General features: G+C 49.8%; 1 protein-coding gene across 1 annotated transcript; it reads right to left on the bottom strand.

Annotated features, from left to right (window-relative positions):
• Window positions 1-9,814: 9,814 nt before the first annotated feature.
• FMOD (fibromodulin) lies at window positions 9,815-19,897 on the bottom strand. The gene is made up of 3 exons (XM_032422223.1): window positions 19,776-19,897; window positions 16,080-17,067; window positions 9,815-11,676 (listed from the first exon to the last, which is right to left on the bottom strand). Exons 2-3 carry the CDS (start codon window positions 17,056-17,058, stop codon window positions 11,525-11,527), a joined length of 1,131 nt encoding a protein of 376 aa, XP_032278114.1. The 5' UTR covers window positions 17,059-17,067; window positions 19,776-19,897; the 3' UTR covers window positions 9,815-11,524.
• Window positions 19,898-24,178: the final 4,281 nt, after the last annotated feature.

Raw genomic sequence — 24,178 nt, 5'->3', positions numbered from 1 at the left:
AGCCCGGGACAGCGGAGGATCCCACCCGGGACGGCCTGGAACCGGACCTGCCCAGCGAGGGTGGAGCCGGGGGAGGAGGGAGAGAGGGCAGGCTGCGGGCGTGAGGGCAAGCAGGTGTCTGGCCCCCTTCCCCCCGGATGTGGGCCGAGGGAGGAGCCCTGGGCCACCCACCCACGTCCCTCAATCCTCCACCGAGCAGCTGCCTGGGACCTTGAAACTTGACCAAACGCGCTCGCTCCGGCTCCCCTCGCTCCGCTAGGCCGCGGGCGCCGCAGCGGCCTCTCGCTCGGGGAAGCCCCACCTTGGCAACAAGCTGCTGATTGGCTGGCGGGGGAGCAGAGCGGGCCAATCAAAGGCTTCCCTGACGCTCGAGGTAGGGCCGAGAAGTTTCTAAAAAGGGGAGTAGGGACGGGGGCACTAGGTGGTTGCCGAGCTCAGATGTTCCGCAGGTTGGCTGCGCAGAATGAGGCCTTTCAGCAAGAGGCGGAAAGGCACTGGGCGGCCAGGCGCGGTCGCTGCGGTGCCCGGAGGCCCTCCCGCCCGCCACCTGCTGCCCGAGTGCCTCGGGTCCCTAAAGCTACCGTCCTGTCCCTATTTCCCCGACACCCACGCAGCCATTCTTGAGCAAGTCTAGAGATTCTGGGTTTCTGAACCTCTACTCCTTCCCGGTCCTCTTTCCAAAGTCCCTGTAGATGGGGGCATTTATTTCCCCAAGTTCGTTCCCTGGGCCCTCTTCGTTTTCTTCCTGTATGTCTGCGCGCGCTCACCCACCCTTTAAACCAAATTGACCATCGCTTCATTATATTGTACCTGTTGCACCAGCCTCATGCGCTCTAATACAGTACATATTTTCTGAGGACACATTATAAGTGTTGTAAGAGAAAGTATCTTGAATAACTTTGTTCCCCCATCCCAACCTACACAAACATACACACACATATAGACTCAAAGGACCTAGCGTGGTAGCAACGAGATTAGGGCTAGAGACAGGTGACCAGGGCTTGACTTCAGCCTCTTCCACTTACTGACTGGGATCTTGAGCAGTTACTCAACCTCTCTGAACCTGTTTCCTTCCATGAAAAATGCTAATGATAATAACACCTGCCTCCTGGCATTACTGTGACCAAATATGTGGCACATGAAAGTTTACGAGTGATGCTATTATGTCAGGTAGTGATAACAAAGGAATGAGTATTCCTTTCCCACATTTAATCTCAGCCCTTCATTCTTGGTTTGGCTGCTATGGAGAACTCTCGATTTTAGGGACATTTAAGATTCCTATCTATAAGGCTACTATCCAAAATCTATAAAGAACTTACCCAACTCAACACCAAAAAACGAATACTGCAGTTAAGAAATGGGCAGAAGACATGAATAGACACTTTTCCAAAAAGGACTTCCAGATGGCTAACAGACACATGAAACAATGCCCAGCATCATTCATCATCAGGGAAATAAAAATCAAAACCACAATGAGATACCACCTTACACCTGTCAGAATGGCTAAAATTAACAACACAAGAAACAACAAGTGTTGGCAAGGATGTGGAGAAAAAGGAACCCTCATGCACTGTTGGTGGGAATGCAAACTGGTACAGCCACTCTGGAGAACAGTTTGGAGGGTCCTCAAAAAGTTAAAAATAGAATTACCCTTCGATCCAGCAATTGCACTGCTAGGTATTTACCCAAACAATACAAAAATATAGATTTGAAGGGACACAGGAACCCCGATGTTTACGGCCGCATTATCAACAATAGCCAAATTATGGAGAGAGCCCAGATGTCCATTGACTGATGAATAGATAAATAAGATGTGGTAGATACATATATGATGGAATATTACTCGGCCATCAAAAATGAGACCTTGCCATTTGCAATGACGTGGATGGAGTTGGCGTGTATTCTGCTAAGCAAAATAGATCAGTCAGAGAAAGACAAATACCATATGATCTCACTCATATGTGGAATTTAAGAAAGAAAACAGGTTAACATAAGGGAAAAGGGGGAAAAAAGAGAGGGAAATAAGACATAAGAGATTCTTGGACGCCTGGGTGGCTCAGTTGGTTAAGCGACTGCCTTCGGCTCAGGTCATGATCCTGGAGTCCCTGGATCGAGTCCCGCATCGGGCTCCCTGCTCGGCAGGGAGTCTGCTTCTCCCTCTGACCCTCCCCCCTCTCATGTACTCACTCTCTCTCATTCTCTCTGTCTCAAATAAATAAATAAAATCTTAAAAAAAAAAAAGACATAAGAGATTCTTAATGATAGACAACAAACTGAGGGTTGCTGGAGGGAGGTGGGGAGGGGAATGGGCTAGATGGGGGATGGGCACTAAAGAGAGCACTTGTTGTGTTGAGCAGTGGGTGTTGTATGTAAGTGATGAATCACTGACTTCTACTCCTGAAAGCAATATTGCGCTGTATGTTAATTACCTAAAATAAAATAAAAAAAGGTTCCTATCCATAAGTCAATATAAGACACAGACTAAAACTTAGTATAGGGTCCTGCTTTTAGCCCATGGATTTTTAGCAAGGGAGAGATGTCTTGGCAAGACAGAATTCCTCTTTTCTTCCGGGACTTTTCTTTGAATTCCTCTTTCAAAAATTTTACAAAAACAGCATCTGAGGATTTACAATCCATGTCATTTGAATAGGATTTGACATTGTCCTTTGTTTTTTTTTATGGATTTGTGGAGTGCCCTATCTCATCTCCCCATATACCTACATTAACACCAAGATGATTGTTTTTCTCAAACCCCTCTCCTGAAGCCACCCAGAGACCCATCTCTTCTGCAGACTTTGCCTCCCCTCAAATACTACACGCTGGTACACAGATTTTCTTCAGGGAACAGAGATTGGAAATTCAGTGCTCACAGACCCCTGGAGGTCATCCAGTTCTAACACCTGCTGGGCCCTGTTGATGTCTGAAGGGGCCTTTGTGGATGTTGTGCATTGTTAAATGCAAAGGCAATGATGTGTGGGAGGCACCTCGGTGGCGCAGGATGTTGGGGACAGGGAGGAGGGCAAGGAGCGCACCGCGCTGAGGTACAGTTCAATGGGAGGTAGTAGACCCGGGTCCCAGTGTCGGGTCTATGTCACCAGGGCCAAATCAGTCAAAAGTGGGAGGTCTCAGTTACCCTATCTGTAAAATGGAGAGAATCATACTTGCCTCCTTACTGGGTAGATATTTTAGGAAAAGAAATAAAGTCACACAGTTGAAAGCACTTTATATTTTTGGAAAAGGAAAAAAGGTGTGTGTGGGGGGGTGGGTGGGTAATAGGCTGATAAATCCATTTCATGTCACCGCTTTCACTGGGCCCCAAAGAATATGATCCAACAGGTGCTATTGAAAAACTTGGAAACCAGCTCTGTGCTAACTCTTGTGGGGTATGTGAAGGAATCATATGACACGATCTCTACTTATAAAGAATTTACCATCTAAAAATGTCGCTCCACTAACACGTGAAACATTGGTGTATGGTACTGACTGTGGGTTTGCAGTGAAGCTTCCCGACCCCAGCCTATCCGACGCTACAAGGAAAGGATTATCTGATGATGTGACTAGGGAGCCAGTAGGTGAGGGGTGCCCTGCCTGGACCAGCACAGCTCCTGGCCTCTTACTGTTGCCTTTCTGTCCTCGGCAGGGCATGGAGGTCTTACAGACCATCCTCACCGCCGCTTTCACCAGTGCTGGTGAGTCATGGCCTCATGCCGTGTGACGGGCTTCTGGAGACGTCCATGCATTCACCGGGGTCTGCTCGCCGGCTCACCTTTGATGCTGCCCTTCACCTACAGTCACGGAGGTTCCTGTTCCTGATACTTCCTCCCCTCTACCCTTCCACTGCCGCTGGTTACAAATGCCATCACAGCTACTGTAACTGCAGCAGCTGCTCCAGGGGGGACCCGGGGTGGGACACTGGGGTGCTCTTGTTCCCTTGCCTTCTTTGCTGGCCAAGACAGGCCACCTCCCTTCCCCCTTCCACAGGAGGAAGAAGGGTGCTAGGGTACCCCTTCTAATCCCTACATTTGCCCCAGATAGCCTAGAAAAGATGCAAAGTGCTCGCCTTTTCCCCCAGCACAGAGGGCTGTGTCCCCTTCGGGGACTGCCCCCAGCCTTCTTGGTTGGGGATGCTGGTCTGCAATGGGGTGAAGGACCGGTTCTGTTGCTCATGCTTGGCAGGCAGATTCCAGCTCCAGATTTCCAGGGCTGGGCCAGCAGATTTTGGGATTGCTCCAAAAAGGCTCAGCATAACTTCTGAGGAGGAATAGGTCAGTGTAATTGCTATCATCTTTGAAAATAAAAGCTGGAGTATCTTAATTAAAATAAAAATCAATACCAAGTCTCACCCATCAGACTGTCAAAATGACTCAAGTCTGAAGCAGTATTTGGCACTGTGGGATGTGGGGAAATGGGGGCTCTCATGTACCATCGGTGAGAATGCACATTTTACACCCACTCTGGAGAGCAGGTTGACAACGTCTAGTCGAGGTAAACTGCTCAGACTTCACACTTGGCAGTTCCCTTCTGGGCGTGTACACCAGTGGTTCTTAACTGGTGGTGCTTTCGGCCCCCAGGGAATATTTGGCAACCCCGGAGACATTTTAGATTGCTTTGTTTTCTATTTATACCAACCCAGAAATATGTCCCCTTTCTTTTCCTCTGTTGTTTGGTGCATATGTGATGTCTACCTTGAATTGTTTTTGTTGTCATCAGGGTGTCATCCCCAGGACCTGGTCTGTGGTGACTGGGTCTTAGTGTTTGTCTGATAGTCCGTCCCCAAGGCCCTGGAAACATCTGTCTGACATCCTCTATGAAGCTCTTTTAGTCTGCCTTCAGGAAGTCCCCTTTAGATGAAATAATGGATTGAATAGTGTGGCCCCCAAATTATTCATGTCTGTCCAGAACCTTAGAAAATGGTCTTATTTGGAAACATGGAATTAGTTAAGGATCAGGATGAGATCATTATGAATTAAATCCAATGACTAATGTCCTTATAAGAAGAGGAGAAGAGATAGATATGGAGAAGGACATGTGAGGATGGAGGTAAGCAGAAATCGGAGTGATGCTGCCATAAGCCAAGGAACAGGGGAGCCACCAGAAGCCGGAAGCGGCAAGGAAGGATTCTTCCCTAAAGCCGTCAGAGGAAGCTTGGCCCTCCTGGCACCTTGATCCTGGCCTTCTGGCCTCCTGAAATGCAAAAGAATGAATAAATTTTAAAAAATTGTTTCACGCTGGGGCGCCTGGGTGGCTCAGTTGGTTAATCATCTGCCTTTGGCTCAGGTCATGATCTCAGGGTCCTGGGATCGAGTTCCACATCTCCTGCATTGAGCTCCTCTGACGCCCCTCCCCTCCACTCGTGTTCTCACTCACTCTGCTCTCTCTCTTTCTCAAATAAATAAATAAATAAATAAATAAATAAATAAATAAAAGAAAATGTGATCATTGAGGCCAATGAGAAATGCCCAATGAGAAATGCTTTTCATACTTCCAAGGTGCCTGTGTGCTGAGAGCCTCCACGTGTGAGGATGGGCCGGGAAACACCACCCGACACTTGCACTGAGCTGGAGTCACCAGGGCTGCACTGAACCCTTGCCCACTTGCCATAATGCCATCCCCCATCTTCCTGGGTCACCTTTACTCCTGGGCTTCGAGCTGCTTGTACCCTGCCACCCTGACCACATAAATCTGGTTCTATTTTGGGACTTGGGTTTTGTGGCTCCTTCCTTGGAATAGCTTTCCCTACACCTTCCTATAAAAACTGCCCTTGTTGGCCCTAGTATCTGACTCAGATCAATGTCCGGAGACGTGGGGACTATTGGAGTACAATGTTTACTGCTGCCGGGTTGCAAGAGGATTCGGCACTAACCCTACCTGCTTTCGGATGCTTTTGCTTACGTAGGTAGGTCTTCTTACCTCCTCTTGGGACTCTGCCCCATTTCCTGTTATGATCTCTAAAACTGGGTCAAGTGTAATTCTGTTCTTTCTCCTCTAAGTGTAGCTGGCAACCCAGACACCCAGATGGAACTGCTCATTTAACTTGAGCATTTGCAGTTTCTGTTGAAGCCCGGCATGACCGGGCAGCGTCTGCTTGATCCTTTTGTCCATTTCAGCCTTTCTGGGCCACATGTGGCAGCCAGGGACCTAGTTCAGTCTCTCGTGTCAATCCTTCTCAAACCACCCGTGGGCTCTGTCCCCAGGGCATTGTCTGGTTTCCAGGAAGGATTGTTGCTCTGGAGACTCAGGCTGCCATGGGATTGATCAATGTGTTTGCTCTTGTTGGGCACAACATGGTGGCCTGGGGCACCCCAAGGGCTCAGCCAGTGGTGGGAGCCAGGTCTGCCAGCTTCCATCCGTCTGTTTGAGGCAGAGGACTTTCTGGGAGAGTCCGAGGTCTCCCCAGGATGCTGAATCTCCTGAAGACACACCCTACTCATTTCTTCCTCTTAAAACAAATGAAGAGACATTTTGTCCATACACTTCATTCAGCACTTAAGTCTCAAATAAATAAATAAAATAAAATAATAATAAAATAAATAATAAATAAATAATAATAAAATAAATAAAATCTTAAAAAAAAATGTTTCAAGGGTTCTCAAATTAACTGTCTTTTAAATGGCTAAGCAAAATACATGTTAGTTACTGTTGTCTTCACCAAACTCCACAGCAAGTACGAGGAGAGCTTCGCATCCATTCTTTTGTTATTAAATGCACTAACTATTGACCTTTGCTGGCTCGAGGTTTTGCACACAATAAACATTTCTTGAGTGATTGAGCTATGCTCATGGAAGACCATATATACCTTCTTTTCTTGCCTTTCTTCTATGATCCATCCTTTTGCCTATCTTTGCAGAGCTTAACTTAGAAGGGGTCTGGGAACTTGGATGAGAAAATACTATATCTTGATTTTTCACACAGCTAACCGAAATGTAACATTCCCCACAGTTACAAAGGTAACAAGCCACTGCGGTATTAACGGTCCCTGAGGTTTTGTCACCAACTGAAATCACAGGTATTTTTATGTCACATTGCAATTATTGAAAAGAATTCAAAATGCCATTTATGCTCATCAGTACTTCCAAATGACTGTAGTTAGACCTATTGCTAGATCTTGCCATTTGTTGCATCAATAAACAAACATATATATTTTCTATTTTGATAACTGTATTCAGTGCAACTGGGTTCCTTTGGAATCCTATGTATTTTATGTCCTTAAAAACATCTTGAGAAGAGGTCCATAGTTTCACTAGCCAGCCAAAGGGGTCCACAGCACACAAAGGTCAAGACTCCTTGGTTACACCGTGCCTTCTGGTTCCTTGATTTTTTTTTTTTTGTCAGTGTCCAGTGGAGGCGAGGACCAGCTGATGAGAGCAGTGGGGAGAAAGGAGTGGATTGAAGCCTTAAAGTTTTCAGAAAAAGGCTCTGATGGTGCAAAGTGAGATGCTGCCCACTAGTGGCTGGAAGTCAGAACTGCGAGATTGAATATAAGGCACACCTTTAAGAGGTTTGGGGTGCTGATTCTTGGTACTTGGGTCTGAAATAAGAGAAACATTGAAAGTATAGATTGCGCTGGGCAGCATAGACATTTTAACAATGTTTATTCTTTCGATCCGTGAGCATGGAATGTTTTTCCATCTTTTTGTGTCTTCAATTTCTTTCATGAGTGTTCTGTAGTTCCTAGAGTATAGATCCATTACCTCTTTGGTTAGGTTTATTCCGAGGTATCTTATGGTTTTTGGTGCTATTGTAAATGGAATAGTTTCTCTAATTTTTCTTTCTCCAGTTGCATTGTTAGTGTATAAGAAAGCAACTGATTTCTGTGCATTGCTTTTGTATCCTGCCACATTACTGAAATTGCTGTATGAGTTCTAGTAATTTGGGGGCGGAGTCTTTTGGGTTTTCCACATAAAGTATCATGTCGTCTGCAAAAAGAGAGAGTTTGACTTCTTCTTTGCCACAGAGGCAGTGGGCAGTTTTACCCCTGCCCACATATCACTATCGGATTCCTTGTTCTCCGCTCCAGCCATCTTCGCTGTCATTCAGTGACTCAGAAGCTTCCTCCCACTTAAGGAATTTACACACGCTTTTACCTCTCCTGCACCACCCCTCCCACCTCTTCATCTAGCTAACGGTGCTCTCCCTCCTTATCTACTATCTATCTGCCCCTGAACTGCCAGGCTAGGTCAGCCTCCTTGATAATCCTCATGCAGACCCATGCTCATGTCCTTCACAGCCCTCTCTCAGTTTGTAATGACATGGTCCCCACCCCCAATTTTTTTTGTTCCATGTTTGTCATTGAACTAGACAGTAAAGCCCGCGAGGCAGGGGCTGCCTGCTTTCCTTCTCTGTAGTAGCCTCAGTGTCTGCCCAAGGAAACTCGTGCATTGAGGAAGAGTACATTTCAGTTGGAAAATTCATAAAGGGACTGTGAATGCTAGCAGAACAGAGTTCGGTACATCAACAGTCGAGTCAGATGGCCTTCCTCCACCTATAGCACCCCGGCTACCACCAAGGCCTCTCTGTGTTCCGAGTACATGGAGACTTCAGGCCCAGCGCAGGAGACACAGTATAGCAAAACTGACAGGCTAGAGGTCAGATCCTGGCCTCGATGCTTCCTTCCGGGGTGATCTCAGTATCTCTGGGCCTCAGTTTGCCCATCTGTAAAATAGTGAAAATACTAGTACCTAGGACATAGAAGGGTTAAGAATGCTAATGAAGGAAGGAAGGTACAGTACCGAGCACATAATAAGAACTGACCAAATGGTGACCCAAAAGAAAGCCAGCTGAGCCTGAGGGATCGCCCACTCTTGCTCCCCTCTTGAGAGGCACTGGATTTAGAAACCAGAGGTGCTTTGCAACAGGGTGGGGCCTGGCTCTGGATTCTTTCCCCTGCTCTGTCTTGGTTGGGATGTTTTGGAGAGGCAGAGGATTCTTCCTTGCAGCTTGGCTGGATCCCCGGCTATGTGTCCGTTTCTCCACCTGCTTCACTCGGCATCTCTGTGCACGTGTGCTGGACTTACTGTCCCTGAACAGTGGTTGAAGTTGTGATTTCCTTCCTAACTTTTTACCCCCTCCCATTCCCGCCTAATTCTTGCTCCAGAGAAGAAGAACTGAGTTCGTTTACTCTGGCTAAAGATGGAGTTGTAACTCTGGAAGCCGTCTCGGCACAGAATTTCACAGAATATATTAGTGAATATATTCGGTAAGTAATATATTCAGCTCAATAAATATCAGTTGTGGTGATTTCCCTATTAGAAAATAGCGGACCGTCCCCAGCGCCAGTCTAGTCCGCCCCCCTAACTTCTATAACATCTGCTAAGCACCTGGCACTTCGAGGCTTTCCGGAGAGATTGGATGAAAGAGCAGAGGCTGAAGGCTGCGGCTTTTCCCCAGCTAGGCTGCATCGTCTTTCACTACCCTCAGTTCTGCACAGTGGCCAGTAGAGGGCAGGAGCAGTTAAGACAACAATACTCAGGACCCGCCAGCCCCAGAATTCCTGGCTTGAGGAGGGAGGATGGCGGAGGGAGAAAAATGTTAACAAGGACTGAAAAAATCCAATTGTTCTTTATCTCCTGGGGACCAAATGGAAGGAAATGTGTAGCTAGCGGGATGGAAGTTAGACTTCAGGAAGAACTTCCAGAACACAAAGTTTGTTAACTAGAACTTTTATACAGGTGACCCCCTAGGTACAACTGTGCAAGCAGAAAAGATGAGAAAGGGAGCTCTTCCAGTCCAAGGCCTATGTGACCCACCAGGTCCCCTTAAAGTAACCCTTCTGAGTGTGCCTTAAATGACTCCATTCTTGCAGATGCAATCATAAAATAACTTTATTGGTCAGGTTAGCCACCAGTCATGCTTTTCCTGTAATAAGGACCCTTTATAGAGGCATGATGGTGTTCACGTGCAGACGCTTTCTGAAGAGCCTGGGGCAGGGGCAGCCTTGCCCCCCCCCACGTCAGAGCTCCTTTGTTGAAATGAGCTGGTTTGGCTTTTGTGGATTTTTGAGTCTGGAGCCAAGCACAGAGTCCAGGGATCCTCCCCTCCACTTCCCAGCAAAGCGTACCCAGTATCAGGGATGTAATGGCATCTGAGCAGGGGCCAGGCTAGGGCTAGCTGTCCTCAGGCAGCCCTGTCCCTGACTGCCCAGATGGCTCCATCCCAGTGGTGCCCAAAGGGGCGGGATGGTGAGGCCCCAGGCAACATTACCTTTCAGACATGGGAAGAAGGAATTGCTCTCTAGCCAAGCTATAAAGCAAAAGACATCTTCAGTAATGAGGGTGTAGCTCAGAGATGTGAAAGCAGAGGGTTTCATCCTTGGCACAGGCCAGATTTGGCTGCCTGGCCCAGGCTTCGCAGACCCAACAAGCATCTCCAGCCAGAGTTTTCACTATGCACTGTGGCCTCAGGACGAATCAATTAACACAGCTGAACCACAGCATCCTCCTTTGGGCTAGCCAGGCACGTCCAGTGCTGGCTGGAGTCTGTTTCTCCCATCAGGATGTAGACCTTTCTGCCTGGATAAAGGAAGAGGACACACTACCTTTCTCATGCTTTGAGAACCACCTGCCATGGAGGATAAAGACCCGAGTAAGGAGCGGCTGGGAACACAGAGGGTGTTGGGCAAAGGTGGAACTCGAGGGCCTGCTTCCTCAATTCAGCCGAATCGGGACGTTTGCCCCTATTAGGGATGCTGACGTAAGCAAGATCTGGCCTTTCCTGGGTAGAAGTCTGATCCACCTTCAAAGCACTGCCCAGCTGCTAAAATACAACCCCTCCATTTACCAAAGCCTCAGGTTGGATGTCTCCTCCCATATCAGTTTCTGAATATTGTGATCATGCTGGTGCCCTCCAATCTGGTGGCTTTCAAGGAGTGAGGTTAGGGAGGTGTAGAGGTGACTCTTGGTTTCCTTCCCCCCCAGACACTAGTGTGACTTCTCCGCACAGGCCACGGGGCCGGTGCCCACACGCCTTGGGCTCTCATGCCTCTGCCTAAGGCACAGAAGAGGTGTGTGTGCAGCAAGGGTGAGTGGATGAGGAGGGTGAAGGAGGAGGCAGTTGGGCAAGAGGTATATTCCGAGGAGCACTGAGAGGGAGCCCAGAGTAACTGCACCACCCGCCTGGCACGCAGGAGAGCGGTCAAGCGCTGCTCACAGAGAGAGCCAGGGATTGTGGGGAAAGCACGCTCTGTGCGTCCGTGCGGTTGCCCAAGCGACTTGTTAAGTTCATGACGCCAGATCATTGGGAAGAACCTGGGGGTAGTGAGGTGTCTGGGGTTGGGACTTCCAAGGATTACTTCCTCTGCTACCACGTCTGTCCTGGAAAGAGAGCTGCAGCCATGTCCCTCAGTAAAAGGCTGCCTGTCCCCTGATCCCACCTGACCCTGCCTACAGGGAAGAAGACTACAGAGGGAACCCATGGAGTTCTGTCACATGGTCTGTCCCAGACCTTCCAGCAAAAGCCAAACCAAACCATCAAGCCAGATGCAGTGGGGCGTGGGGGCCTTAGGCCCCGTGCCCCGTGCAAGGGCCACTCAGATCTCGATGAGGCTGGCGAGGCGCAGGCAGAGGGGCGCGTCGACCGGCATTGCGCTGCGCTTAATCTCGTTCCCGTCCAGGCGAAGCACCTGCAGCTTGGAGAAGTTCATGACGTCCACCACGGTGCAGAAGCTGCTGATGGAGAACTCTGTGGGGACAAGAGGGGCGGGGTGGGTGGGCGAAGCCCGGATCAGGGACCCGGCTCCACAGGGAGGCCGCTCAGCCTCCGTGAAGCGGCTTCGACACTTCTGAGGGGAGGAGTGGGACTTGGCTGGGTGGGGCGGCGTCTTCCCGGATCGGAGTCATAGCGACTGGCCCCGCTAGGGGGCAGCACCAGGCCCGGGGTGGGGTCTCCGCCCGTGTCGGCGGCTGCGCTGCCTCACCACCCCTCATCTGCACAGTACTCTGCAGTCCCTGGAATGTCCTTGAGTGTCCTTCCGCCGAGACCTGATCTTTTCCCATTTGTGAACAGCAGGGGGAAGCAGAAGGTAGTCAAAGACCAACCTTAGCAGCTTCGAAGGACTTTGCTGAAGGGCTCTGAGAAGGAAGACTGGGGAAATGGATGGACTTAAGGCTGGAATATCTCCTGACACTTTGCAGATAGAGAGAGGGGGCAGGAAATTAGAGAAATCCTGGGCAGGCAGACAAGTGTCCTTGCGTGCAGGAGCTTTGAGGGGGTGCCTGTTTCCATTCCCAGCACCGCCAAAGGAATGAGCAAGGCCCCGAGGTTCAAGAAGGCGGAAATTCATAGACGAATAGGGCTGTCGTGGACCTCAAAAGTCAAATAAATAATTCCCTTGCCTCCTGCATTTAATATGATATGGTTTACCCCCCCTTTTTTTTAATCTCAAAAGAAGTCTCCTTTTTGAAGATATTCCCCTCCCCCCCAAACCACATAATCTTAATAGATACAATAGTTCTGTTTGGGTTTAACATAAATCCTTCCATTTTCCCTCTAGTTGTCCTCTTGGACATATCGGCCACATCTGTCCCAAGTCTCCTGGGTTAGGAACTTGAAGGGAAAACACCAAGAACCCAGCACAACTCCAGGAGAGCCAGCACAAATCACCGTGAAGAGCTGCCTTCCACGCCGTGCCTGAGGGCCTCCAGAAGCTGGCTCCTGCCAGAAGGGCTCCCAGTGAAGTCACCTGTCGGATCTCAGTGGGATACATCTCCAGGGCTGTCGCTAACATGGGGCAGCCCCAGAGCTTGCCTTTGCTTCCACCAGAGGCATTGCTCAGCTTGCCAGGGTGGTCGGGAGGCATGGGAGGACTCGGAGGAGGATGGCCTCATGGAGGGGGGGTCATGGGTGTGAAAGGGAAGGCTGTGAGGAAGACAGTGTGGGGGGCTTAAATAGGCTTTTCAATTAGCACTCCCTCTTAAGAACTGACCAAGAGGAGATGGGGGCAGGCTACAACCCATAAACTTGTATTGCAAACATAAGACAGAAAATCCAGCCCCAAAGAATAATGGGACACTGGACTAGGAAGAGGGGAGTGCCCTTCTGTGGACAGCATTCAGTGGCGGGGGGGGGGTATGAGGAGGGGAATGGGTGGGGATGGGAGGGGTGTGGGGAAGATGGAGATCTTTTGGATATTTTTGGATGTCTCCTTTCTGGTCCCAGGAAGTAGATTAAGTGGCCTCTGAGTGGGCAGGTTCGGGGCAGAGCTTAGGCCAGGGGCTGCGCTTGTGGTAGCCACGGAGGAGGGTAGAGTGGGCTGGGCTGGGGAGAAGTCAGTTGGGTTGGCTTATAGGTCACTTCCAAATCTACTGCCCTAGATGGATTCTCTACCCCAGCCTCGGGCCCTCAGACCATCCGCTAAAATCTTGGATCCCTCCGCATGTATGTGAATATGGGGGATACTTAGGGGCTGCTAGACACAGCCCGTATATCGATTCCATCCACACAGCAGATGCACTGTGCCCCTCTGTTTGCCTTCCCCATGCTCACGAAGAGGACAGGGCTTTTGCTTGGAGACTCTGGAGGACATTTTCCAGCCCAGATTAAATACTGACATAAGTCTTTCCAAATTCCTCCCGGGGTACCCACCCTGCTCCCTTGGATCCCACAGCTACTGAATAACATTCCGAGCTGTGTTCCCTTGCTGTTGCCAGGCTGGAAAATCTGAGGGAGATGCTAATAGAAGAGGCAAGGGGGAGGGAGGGGACTGGCTTGATTCCCCTGCACACCCTTTAGTTCCTGCCCTCCATTTAGCTCCTCCCCAGAGGATTGCTTCAGTCCCACCTCCACCACCACCCCCACTGGCTGTGGGAGGACGCCCTAGGAGAGGGGCCCGAGCTTGGGGCACTGTCTTTCCTGCCGGTGGTCTGAATCAGAGAGCTATCCTCACGTTCTCAGTCAGAGACGCCTGGCGCCAGGTCCTTGGATGTTGAAGGCTGGCCTTCAGGGTTTTACCTACGTAGCCTGGGTGGCCTGGAGAGATGGCTGCTTCTTCTCAGTGCCCCCGTCTTCACAATGCAAGAAGTCAAACAAAACAGAACTCTGCCTGTCAACTCCCAAGCGGCAAGGAGAGGAGAAGTTAGTCCGAGTTATCGTGTATTGCTTCCCAGCTATGTGCCAGGCCCCGGACCAAGCACCTCCTGTGTCTTGATTCTCTAATTTAAGACAAAGTAAATGTAGGAACTGGCATTATTTTGCCTCAGAAGAAGACTGGCAGAGAGACTAAATGATAACTAGGTCAGGGGATTTGGCTTAAATGACACAAGAAGGGACTTGGAGGAGACACTGAACATTTTTCGGTTGTTTGACTTACTGGAGGACTTTCTCGCAAGACCTTGGGACACTTAACTGAAGTGGTTTTATCTTCCGCAGAGCTTTGCGAAGGGGCGGGCCACCCTGTATTTGAGTGGCAGACGTGCTCCGCACGGAGGCAGGCGGGGACAGGGTGCCGTATGGAGCCCTTCCCACCCCGACTTTCTCTGACTGTGTATCATCAGGCAGTAACCAATGGGCTCCCTCCCACGACAGCTGCTCTCTTGCTGTCACATCTTCAGGGGCAAACACAGCACATAATGTGACATTTCTGATGTGACAGTCCCCCCGGGTTCAGAGTAGGGTGGCAGGTGACTTCTGGGAGGGATGATGGACAGCCACAAGTAAATGTCAAACCCTTTGCAGCCTGAGACATCTCAGAGACATCTCAGATTCTCTTGGGAATAAGACCTCCCCGCACCCCAAAAAAGAGAGACTTTACATATAAAACAGTTTGGGTGCCCATGATGGTGTCTTGCACTTCGAACCAGAGGACCAGACACCTCCTTACCTCACCCGCCCTGCTGTCGACCTCTGGGACTCGGTGCCTCTCTCACTCAGAGGGCTGTCCAACCCGTTTATGTCTTGCTAAATGACTGATCTGTTCCCTGAGCACCGGGAGAGAAAGAACAGAGCAGGAGGGGATGAAGGCTCGGTCCCTATCTGTGCTCTGATGGTGTGGTTTGCTCACAGCGGGCTCCGCTTCAAAGCCCTTTGCCAGGTAGTGAGTCCTTTCTCAGGGAAAGGGGGACTTTGCTGACCGAGGAAGGCTCAGTACCTTCCAGCTGGGATTCCAACATCAGAGGCCCTGGGGTAATGTAAGCACATTCTGAACACAAGATCCTGACATGGAGCTGAAAAGCAACTAGATCATTCTACCCAAAATGAGTATTTTAGTTCTAAGAGGCAGAAAGGCAGCCCTTTTGATTCCTTTAGGCATTCGCCGGGAAGTGCTTGGAAAACAAGAGGGCTGTGTCCTTGCCCGTTGCCCCAGGGCTTTGTGGTGATAGGGCCCCTGTTACTCTAGGGGGACCTCTGCCCCACCACCAGGGGCTCCTTGTACTCCAGGGAGAACGGACCAGAACAAGTACCTCATTCAGCTTCGAGGGGCTGCACATTCTTATCCAACAGCTGTTATGTTTAAAAGACAAACAGCCAAACACACGGCTGGCTGTAGAGGCAGGGGTAGGACATGTGGAAACAGAGAGCTCATCCTCTTCTGGGTCAGTGAGTAAGAACGAATGCCATGGTTTCTTAACAGTCCACCTTCCTCCCAAGATGGACCCTGGAAGTTCAGCTTAAATCCCCCTCTCTAGGAACTGCTCTCATCCAAACCTCCGCAAACTCATCTCTCCTTGCTCCTCAACACGTGAGCCCTTCCTCTCAGACACACAGATTTCCTGGCTGTCCCCTACAGGTGACCCATTAAATGACTGGTTCCTCTGCGGCACTCCCACTTCCCAGAACGGCTTTGCCCCTTCCCTCCAGCCCGAGCTCACTTAGCTGTCAAGACTTAGATGGAAGCTTACCTCTTCTGGGAAGTCTTCTTCCAAGCCAACCCACCCCCTACCCCGAATTTTCCCAGCACTGCTGTTTGGTCTAGGGGTGTGCCATTTTGGACCTCTTGGACAGGGGTAGAGCGTGGATTGCAGGTGGCTTCATTTGTGCTCTCTGGTTCCCCTACTTCTATGTCCTTTGCATTGCTGCTAGCACTCACAAGAGGGTGTTTTCCAATGAGACAGCCAGCCACTCCCCACTCCCCTTTGTCAGTGTCTCACCATTGATCCTATTGCCTTGGAGGTAGAGATTCTCCAGGTTGGTGTTGACTGGGGGGATCTTCTGCAGCTGGTTGTAGGAGAGGTCAAGCTCAAGGAGGCTGCTGGAGTTGAAGGTGTTGGAGGCCAAGCCATTGTTGGTGAGACTGTTGTGGGACAGCCGCACGTACAGCAGCTTGGGCGAGCCCCGGAAGTAGCTATCGGGGACGGAGTAGACATTGTTGTGCTCCAGGTACAGCTGCTCGAGGGCTATGGGCAGTCCATCAGGCACCTTCCGCAGGTGGTTGTAACTCAGGTCCAGCAAGATCAGTGACCGGAGGCCCCTCATCGCACTGCCCACTTCCTGGATCTCGTTGTGCTGGAGGTACAAGGCTGTGAGGTTCTCCAGCCCCTCCAGAGCGTTGTTGGGGACCCTCGAGATCTGGTTGTGGTCGAGATGGAGCTCCCTCAGGGATCGAGGCAGCGGGCCGGGCATGCGGGTCAGGTTGTTGTGGTCCAGGTATAGCCTCTCCAGGTGCCTCAGCTTGGAGAAGATCTTCCTGCCCACCTTATCGCTGGTGATCTGGTTGCCATGGAGAGCAATCCAGAGCAGCCCGGTGGCATTGTCAAAGACGCCTTCCTGGATGGACGAGATCTGGTTGTTCTGGAAGTAGACGTACTTCATGCGGGAAGGGACGAAGGGCAGATACTTGAGGTTGCGGTTGTCACAGTACATGGCCGTGGGGAAGTTGGGTGGGCAGTCGCACTCCTGAGGGCAGTCACGGGGCTCTGGAGGGGGCGGAGAACCGTAGGCATAGGCTGGGCCTTCCTCCACCCCGTAGGGGTAGGGCTCGTAGGGCTCATACGGGTAGGGGTCATAGGGATCGTAGTAGGTGGACTGCTGGCTGCGGAGGTAGTGGAACCACCAGTGGGGATCTTCGTCGTACTGGGCCCGAGAGAGGGAGCAGAGCCCGGCCAGCAGCAGGAGGGAGGCCCACTGCATTTTGTCTCTCTGCAAGAGCCAGGAGAGAACAGAGAAAGCAGGCATGAGTGAGACAGCAGGGAGGCGGGGAGGCGAGCCTTGGGCTGTGAGCGATCGCATCTGACTTCTGCAGCAGGCCCCTGAGACTGGGAGCCCCGCCCTCACTTCCCACACGCCTCCCCCCAGGGCCGGCTCTGCACACCTGGTGCAGCTGGACCACGGCTGCCTGGGGGAGCTGGGTACACTTTACCCTGCTCACAGAGTCACAGAAGCAGAGCCTTCGAGATTAGAAGGAACTTGAATGGGGGGCACTGCATTTTTTTTTTCAAGGGGCAGGTCCTTAGGCGCCTCTAGCAACCTGAAAGTTCTGTTGGGAGAGCTGGAAAGCCCGAGCAGTCATCCCTGCGGGGGCGGGCGGTGGGGGGAGGTGCTCTTCAGGCCTGAATTCCCATTCAGTTTGGACTCCCCGGGGATATAATATTTTCCAAGAAAAAAGCCCTCTGGTTCTTTCCCTGTCTCTGGGAAACCTTCAGAAGCATCTTGAGACCTCAAAGGGGGAGATCTGAACTACTCCTGGAAGATCTTTTGGTCTCTTGGGTGGGGGTTTCTGGTTTCTAGTCTTTGGGGAGGGGTGTGGTCCGTCTGCGGTCACCGCAAGGCTTGGGCTGCCTTCCCAAGTGTCAGTGTCTGTAGCAGTCTGCTGGGTGAGAACGCTCTCTGCTTGGCAGTCTGCTGGGTGAGAACGCTACCTGGCTGACACAGCGTCTTCATGCAACAGCGACAGTCCCCCCCAGACTGGGGACCCTGGCAGCAGGTGTGGTGGTGTCTTCTAGGGTGGGTACTGAGTGTGTGGAGCCTGAGTCCGTGAACTTGGCTTCTGTGGTATCAAGTAAAGAGTTAGCCCCCTCATGCTCCACCATGGACATTATGCTAGAGCCTCCGGATGCAGAGAAATGAATGAGGAACACTGAGAAATGGAATAGCAATTGAGGACACCTGTGTTATACCCAAGAGAATGTGGCTTTGGAATGGGATTCTGGCATCTCCCTCTCCCATCCTGGGCTACCTGTGACGACATCTGGATTACCAGCCTCCATGACTAGCCCTCCACTCCCCCCATAGCCAGGCAACCTGTTACCTTGAGCTCGTATGTTAGTGAGATGAGAACAGGGCAGGCTTGGAGAGAAAGGTGGGTTTGGTGCATTCTGGGAGGGAAGCTGAAGGTATGGAAGATGAGGAAGCTTACCGGTCACCCTACCCTGAGTACCCATAGCCAATGCCCTGGATAGCCTTTGTGAGCAATGGGAACCTTCCAGAGGTGTGAGGGTCACCCTTGGACAGAGGAACCTTAGACATTTCCTGGTCCCGGAAGGGTTGCATATATCCCTTACATTGCTGTTGGGCCTCCTGGGGTTGGCAACTGGAGACAGAAGAAAGAAAGGAATCTAGGAGTCAGAATCAAATCCAATGATGGGAAAGACCCTGACTGTGACACTCAATCTGGTCACCTCTGCCACCGTTCCTCCCAGGCCCCAGACCTCTCTGTTTCCTGAAAGTGATTCCCATCGGCCCCCTTATTCCATTAGCCTCTGGGCTGCAGAGGAGAGGCACCTGGTTCATCCTCAAACAGCCTCAGGCCTCAGACAAAGAACCCACAGTATTTCTGAGAAGCCAACCCAACTGCCCACTGCCTGGGCACGCTGGCTGGGCCCTGGCTCCGGCCGGGAGAGAAGACGGATGGAGCGGCCCACTGCCAACAGAGCATTTTTCCATGCACAGCCCTGGGCTGCTGCAGGACCAAGGTAGCTGTCTGGAGGCTGGCACAGTGAGCCTCTGTCTCCATTTCTCCTTCCAGACTGGGCATGTTGGCAGATGAGAGCCACCTTTCTCTTCAAGACCCAGCTTTCCAGGGGCTGTGCATCCTGCCCACTCGGGCCTCTCCTTAGGAGCCATGACTGCTAAGAGGGCTGGGTGGGGAGCTTCTGCCTCTCCTCTGCTCCATCTCTTAGCAGTGCTGCTCCAGGGTCATATACTTTTAAATCTCTCTGCCCACCCTAATGACAGAGACCTTCCTGTGCTCAGAGTTTTGTGAGGTAGAAAGTTTCTGAGATGGGTGCTCCCTGAGTTGTGGGGAGCTGACTCAGGAGTTAATGCTCTTCTCTCATTTCTCCACTCTAGAGAATGATCTTTCCCTCCTATCAGCGTTGAAGAGGTCAGACCAAAATTTGTCTCCTCTGCTGGATTGGACCCTCCTTCATGGCTCCCTGAACATGGTTGATTCTCAGCACTTCTCTTTATTCTTTCCCCTTCACCCCAGCAACACACACACACACACACACACACACACACACACACACACTCACACCCCCCCATCCTTCCCCTATAACAGCACTCAGGTACCATCATCTGCCTATAGGACAGACTGCAGGGCTGGGGTGGTGGGATTATGAGCACTAGCAGGACAGAGCTGGCTTCTTTAGATACCTGGTCCTTCCCTTTTTCATGCCTGAGAAGGGAAGGTCCCCCCCCCCAACAACCAGAAAGGAACTGTAGGACAGAGGTAACACTTTCCCTCTACTCCCCCTTGCCCCTCTCCAGCATCCTGGGGTCATGGCCCGGATGGGAGAATGAGGAATGGTTGCCCCCTGTCAGCCCCTCTCCCCAAGCCCCAGCCCTTTCCTTTACTCCCGCTATGGAACTATAAGGGACAAAAACTGAAGTAAAATGACTAAACTTACCTCCAGTTGAACCTTTCAGAGAGTGACCACGTCCTTCTGTCTGGCCTCCTTGGGTTGGAGAACGTGTGAGAGAGAGAGAGAGACAGAGTGTCTACTGAGAGTGTGCAGGCCTGTGCCAGGCCAGGGTCCCGCCCCCAAATTCCTAATCAAATATTGTGAAGAAAGGGACTGAGGAGGCCGGATCCTGGCTTTTTCGGCTCCGCTGCAGGGGCGGAGCTCACACTCAACCAAGCAAAATCCTTCCGTCCGCTTGACGTTAGAAAAACCACCTTCTTTCCACTCACTTATCTTCCCTAAAGCATTGGCAGCTCTGAGTCTCTTTCTGCTGAATGAGTTAGTGGCGCCCTGGAAGGTATTTGTATAGTCTCTTACCAAGTGCCTGGCTTTCTCATTAAACCCACAAGGGCAGATGCAGTGCTGGGGAGGGCCAGGACTGGGGAAGAGGCCATCTTAACTCTTTTAGCAACCCATGTGTCACCCCAGAGAGCCAGGACTACTCAGCCTTCTTGCCTCCCCCTCCATGCAGGTGCTTAGACTAGTGCACGAGCGGGCATGACACAGGAAAGCTGGTTCTGGCTCCACTTCTATCCCTTAGCAGTGTAGACTCGCCTGGGCTGCAGGGTTTCTCTCCTCCATTGGAATTAATGGAAAAGAATGGGAGCTCACCTTTGTGGATCACTTACTGTGTGCTAGCATCACACACTTTCATTTAATCCCCTGGCAACCATTCAACTTTCTGTCTCTATGAACTTGACTACTCTAGAAACCTCACATAAGTGGAATCGTACAACAGTTGTCTTTCTGTGACTGGCTTATTTCACTTAGCATCATGTTCTTAAAATTCATCCGTCGTAGCATGTGGCAGAATTCCCTTCCTACAACATTCTCTTGTATGTGTAGACCACATTTTGTTTATCTGTTCATCCATTGATGGACATTTGGGTTGCTTTTGCCTCTTGGCTCTTGTAAATAACGCTGCTATGAACGTGCGTGTACAAATATCTTTTTGAGACCCTGCTCTTAATTAATTTAGATATATGCTCAGAAGTGGAATCATATGGTGATTCTATTTTTAATTTTTTAAACCACCATACTATTTCCCATAGTAGATGGGAATGCCAACAGGGCACAAAGGTTCAAGTTTGAAACACTCCTTATTTTTTAAGAAATACCAATTGAGAAAGCTTCAGATTTGAATTTGAAGACTTTAGAGGTGTCGAGGCAGATGCAATTTTTGGTTGCTCCAATAGGTCTAAACTGTGTAGGCCATCAGAAAGGTCCTTGTCAGGAACCCACTCTTCTCAGGGCTTATGAAGAGTTTTTTTTAAAAGAGTAAACATAATGAATGGGTATTTGTTGATCACCTGCTATAAACTAAGTGGTCTACTGATGTTATCTCACTTAATGATCACAGAAGGTATTTTGTGTTGAAAATAGAGGTGCAAAGATGTGGTGTGACTAGCTAGAAAGTGGTAAAACAAGGATTTGAACCTAGATCTGCATGATTCCAAAGCCCACAGGCTTTCCCACACCAAAAGGCCAGAGGACTGATGGAGTGGTAGGGGCGATGACCACCCTGCTGTCACGGTTGGACTCAATTCATATGGAGCCCAACTAATTACAGTGGCCCAATCTTCTGGAATCCCAGGGGAGGGTAGCAGGGAGAGGGAGCTGGGATACAGGGCTTCTCTTTCCAAGTCCAGACATATTTCCTTTCAATTAATAAATATGAGCCTCTACTCTGTGCCTGGCATGGTCTTAAATGTTGGGGATGCAAAGAAGGTTGTAATATAATGCTTGCTCAAAATAAAGCAGAAGGCTTTGCAGCAAACTCCAATTCCACGAGGGAGGCAGAGTGGCCTTAATGTGAAGATGGTTATCAATAATGCACAGGTAACCTTCTCATCATTTTGAGTCCAGAAAGCAGTCACTTTTCAACAGAAGACACTGGTTTTGGTAACAGGGCCCAAGAGTTACTTCTTAGATGGGCCTAGATAGCCAGGCACATCTGCCCACTGAGTACAGATGTTTATTATTATTTTTTTTAATTGCAGCAATACTGCATTTACTAACAGCGAAAGTCAGGGGAGCCAGGGGGCCAGCCAACCATTGACTGGGATCCTTCCCAACCAAGCTCCCCCCAAAAAAAGCAGTATCTCCATGTGTTTTGTTGACCATTTCTAAAATGGTAAGATTTGTACCAGATCTTTCGTAATCTATCCTGTTCTGAGGTAGGCTTGGGAGGAAGGAAGACGAGAGGATGACTAGGACAAGATCAGGAGGCACATTCCAGGGGGACCATCCACAGTTCAGAAGTTCCACTGTCAATGGGCTCCAGTCTCCATTTTGACTCCCATTGCTCTGTTTGCCTGGGTCCTGGATCTAGGCCTTCTGAGCTTGGCTTCAATATGGGAAACCAACTAGGGGGTACTGATGTCCTCCAGATTGCCGAGGGAGTCCACATTGGAAGGGGTTCATTTGGGACACTGGTGCTCTCTGGGAGGTCAAGCCAGCATTGCCCAGTCACCAGACTGCAAGCAAAGTAAAAAGAGAGGCTATGTTACACATTTACGTAGCCCCATCCCCAGCCAGGCATACAATGCCTGGCACTTAGTAGGTAATCAGTAAAGAATTGTGGAATGAATTGTATTTTTGGCTCCCTACAGAGTCTGCCTGTCTTCAGTACCCAAAGCCGGGTAGAATAATCACCACTACCAAGGCCAGGAAAACCGTTTGGCCTTCAGGCCTATTTGACTTTCCAGGGGTTCAAGCCACTGCTATTTCCTCTCCACCCAGAAAAGTACAGGTTAAGCCACAACCACTAGGCACAGCTGATTGTCTCTGATATTGGATCCGCCCTGTCTGGAAGGGATGAAATGTGTTCTGATTCAAATTCCTACTGGAATTCAAAGACACAGTGGCTTTGGTGGCCACCAACCCCTTCCTCTTTCTCCCCCATAGGACCCAATACTTCTTGTTTTTATAACACAGCCTCTGATCCCAAACAACCAGGGGATGGGGTGGGGGTGGCGGGATAAGAATGGAAATCCACCCAAACAAAATTAGTGAGTTGAATATAAAGAGGTCAGTAGAAAGATGATCATGGTGATACAATCCAGGCTCTACTTCTGGCCCATCCTGAAAACTCTTGATGCCAGAGAGGGATTATTTATTAGGCTGATGTTTCAATAGAAAAGTCTGGGCTACCCTGGCACCCAGTAGTAGTGTCCCAAAGTTTCCAAGGGAGTTTTTTCTCCTTATTCTTTTAGCATTGAGGGGCTCTTTGAAGTCCTCACCACGGATAGTCTCCTTTTTCCAGAAGGACGAGACAAAGATGATGGAGCTGGGGGAGAGACTTGTTTTCTTTCAAATGCGATAGGAGGAAGACCTTGAGTTTGAAGTTCTGGGAAATGCATTGAGGGCTTCAGAATTTTCTTCTAATAACCTCCTTAAAAATAAGAGAGAGAACATCTTTTCTCTTTTTTAATGGATAGAATCTCTTATTTTGACTGTGTATTTACAGCATGCTTGGTACTACAACTTGATGACATGATGGATTCCAGAAGATCACCTTCTAGAAAGTGTGAATGCACTTGAATTGAGAAACCAGGGTTGGTTCAGGGAAAGATACCTAAATGAGGAAGGAGGCAAAGGAGATAACCTGAAATCTGAAGTCTGGAGGCCACTCAGTGTAGGGCATCCTTCTTTGTTTTGCAAATGAGCTAAGAACTAATGATGTTCCTGAGACTGTGCTGGGGGAGAGAACTGATGTAAGATGGACCAGTTCCCAGGATTCTGGCACCAGCTAGGATTACCTGGCTGTAGGTAAGAACAGGACTAGATATTAGCTCTGAAATACCAGCTACCATTTCTGAAATTCTTACCACAACCTTATCAAATAAGTATTATCATACCTTATTTTTACAGATGAAGAAATGGAAATTTAGGAAGGCTATAAATTTGTTCAAGATTGCATAGCAATTAAGTGGCAGAGCTGGGATTTTAAACTTGTCTGTCTGCTTCTAGAGACTGAGTTCCTGACCACTATGCACATAGAATCTCCAGTGTAAAGGAATAAGCGTAGGTTTGGAACCCATGTATGTTCAGATTCCATCTTGACCACTTATTGTCTCCATGACATTGGGCTAATTGCTTACGCATCAATGAGACTTCATTTATAAAATGGCGGCAATAACCCTAACTTTGTGAGGTCTTGGGCAGACTAAATGAGATAAAAAATAGAGGCTCCTGGTAGGGAACCTGTCATGTGGTGGCCCTTCAATAAATGGCAGCTGCCTTTGGTTATTTTAGTAGATTGCAAGTTCCCTGGGGGGATGGGGAGCAATCTCATTAGTCGGCATAATGCTTGGCCAAGTGCCTGGCATTTATTAGGCCCTTTCTAA

This window comes from Phoca vitulina, unplaced genomic scaffold (assembly GCF_004348235.1).
Source record: "Phoca vitulina isolate PV1807 unplaced genomic scaffold, GSC_HSeal_1.0 scaffold26, whole genome shotgun sequence".
Lineage (NCBI taxonomy): Eukaryota > Metazoa > Chordata > Mammalia > Carnivora > Phocidae > Phoca > Phoca vitulina.
The sequence above is the reverse complement of the archived record's forward strand: the minus strand, read 5'-3'. Positions and strand labels throughout refer to the sequence as shown.

Excerpts from the sequence above, each read along its gene's own strand:
- FMOD (XM_032422223.1), bottom strand. The coding sequence starts at position 17,058 with ATGCAGTGGGCCTCCCTCCTGCTGCTGGCCGGGCTCTGCTCCCTCTCT. Across the intron at positions 11,677-16,079 it reads CCAAGGCAATAGGATCAATG|AGTTCTCCATCAGCAGCTTC; the intron begins GTGAGACACTGA and ends TTGTCCCCACAG.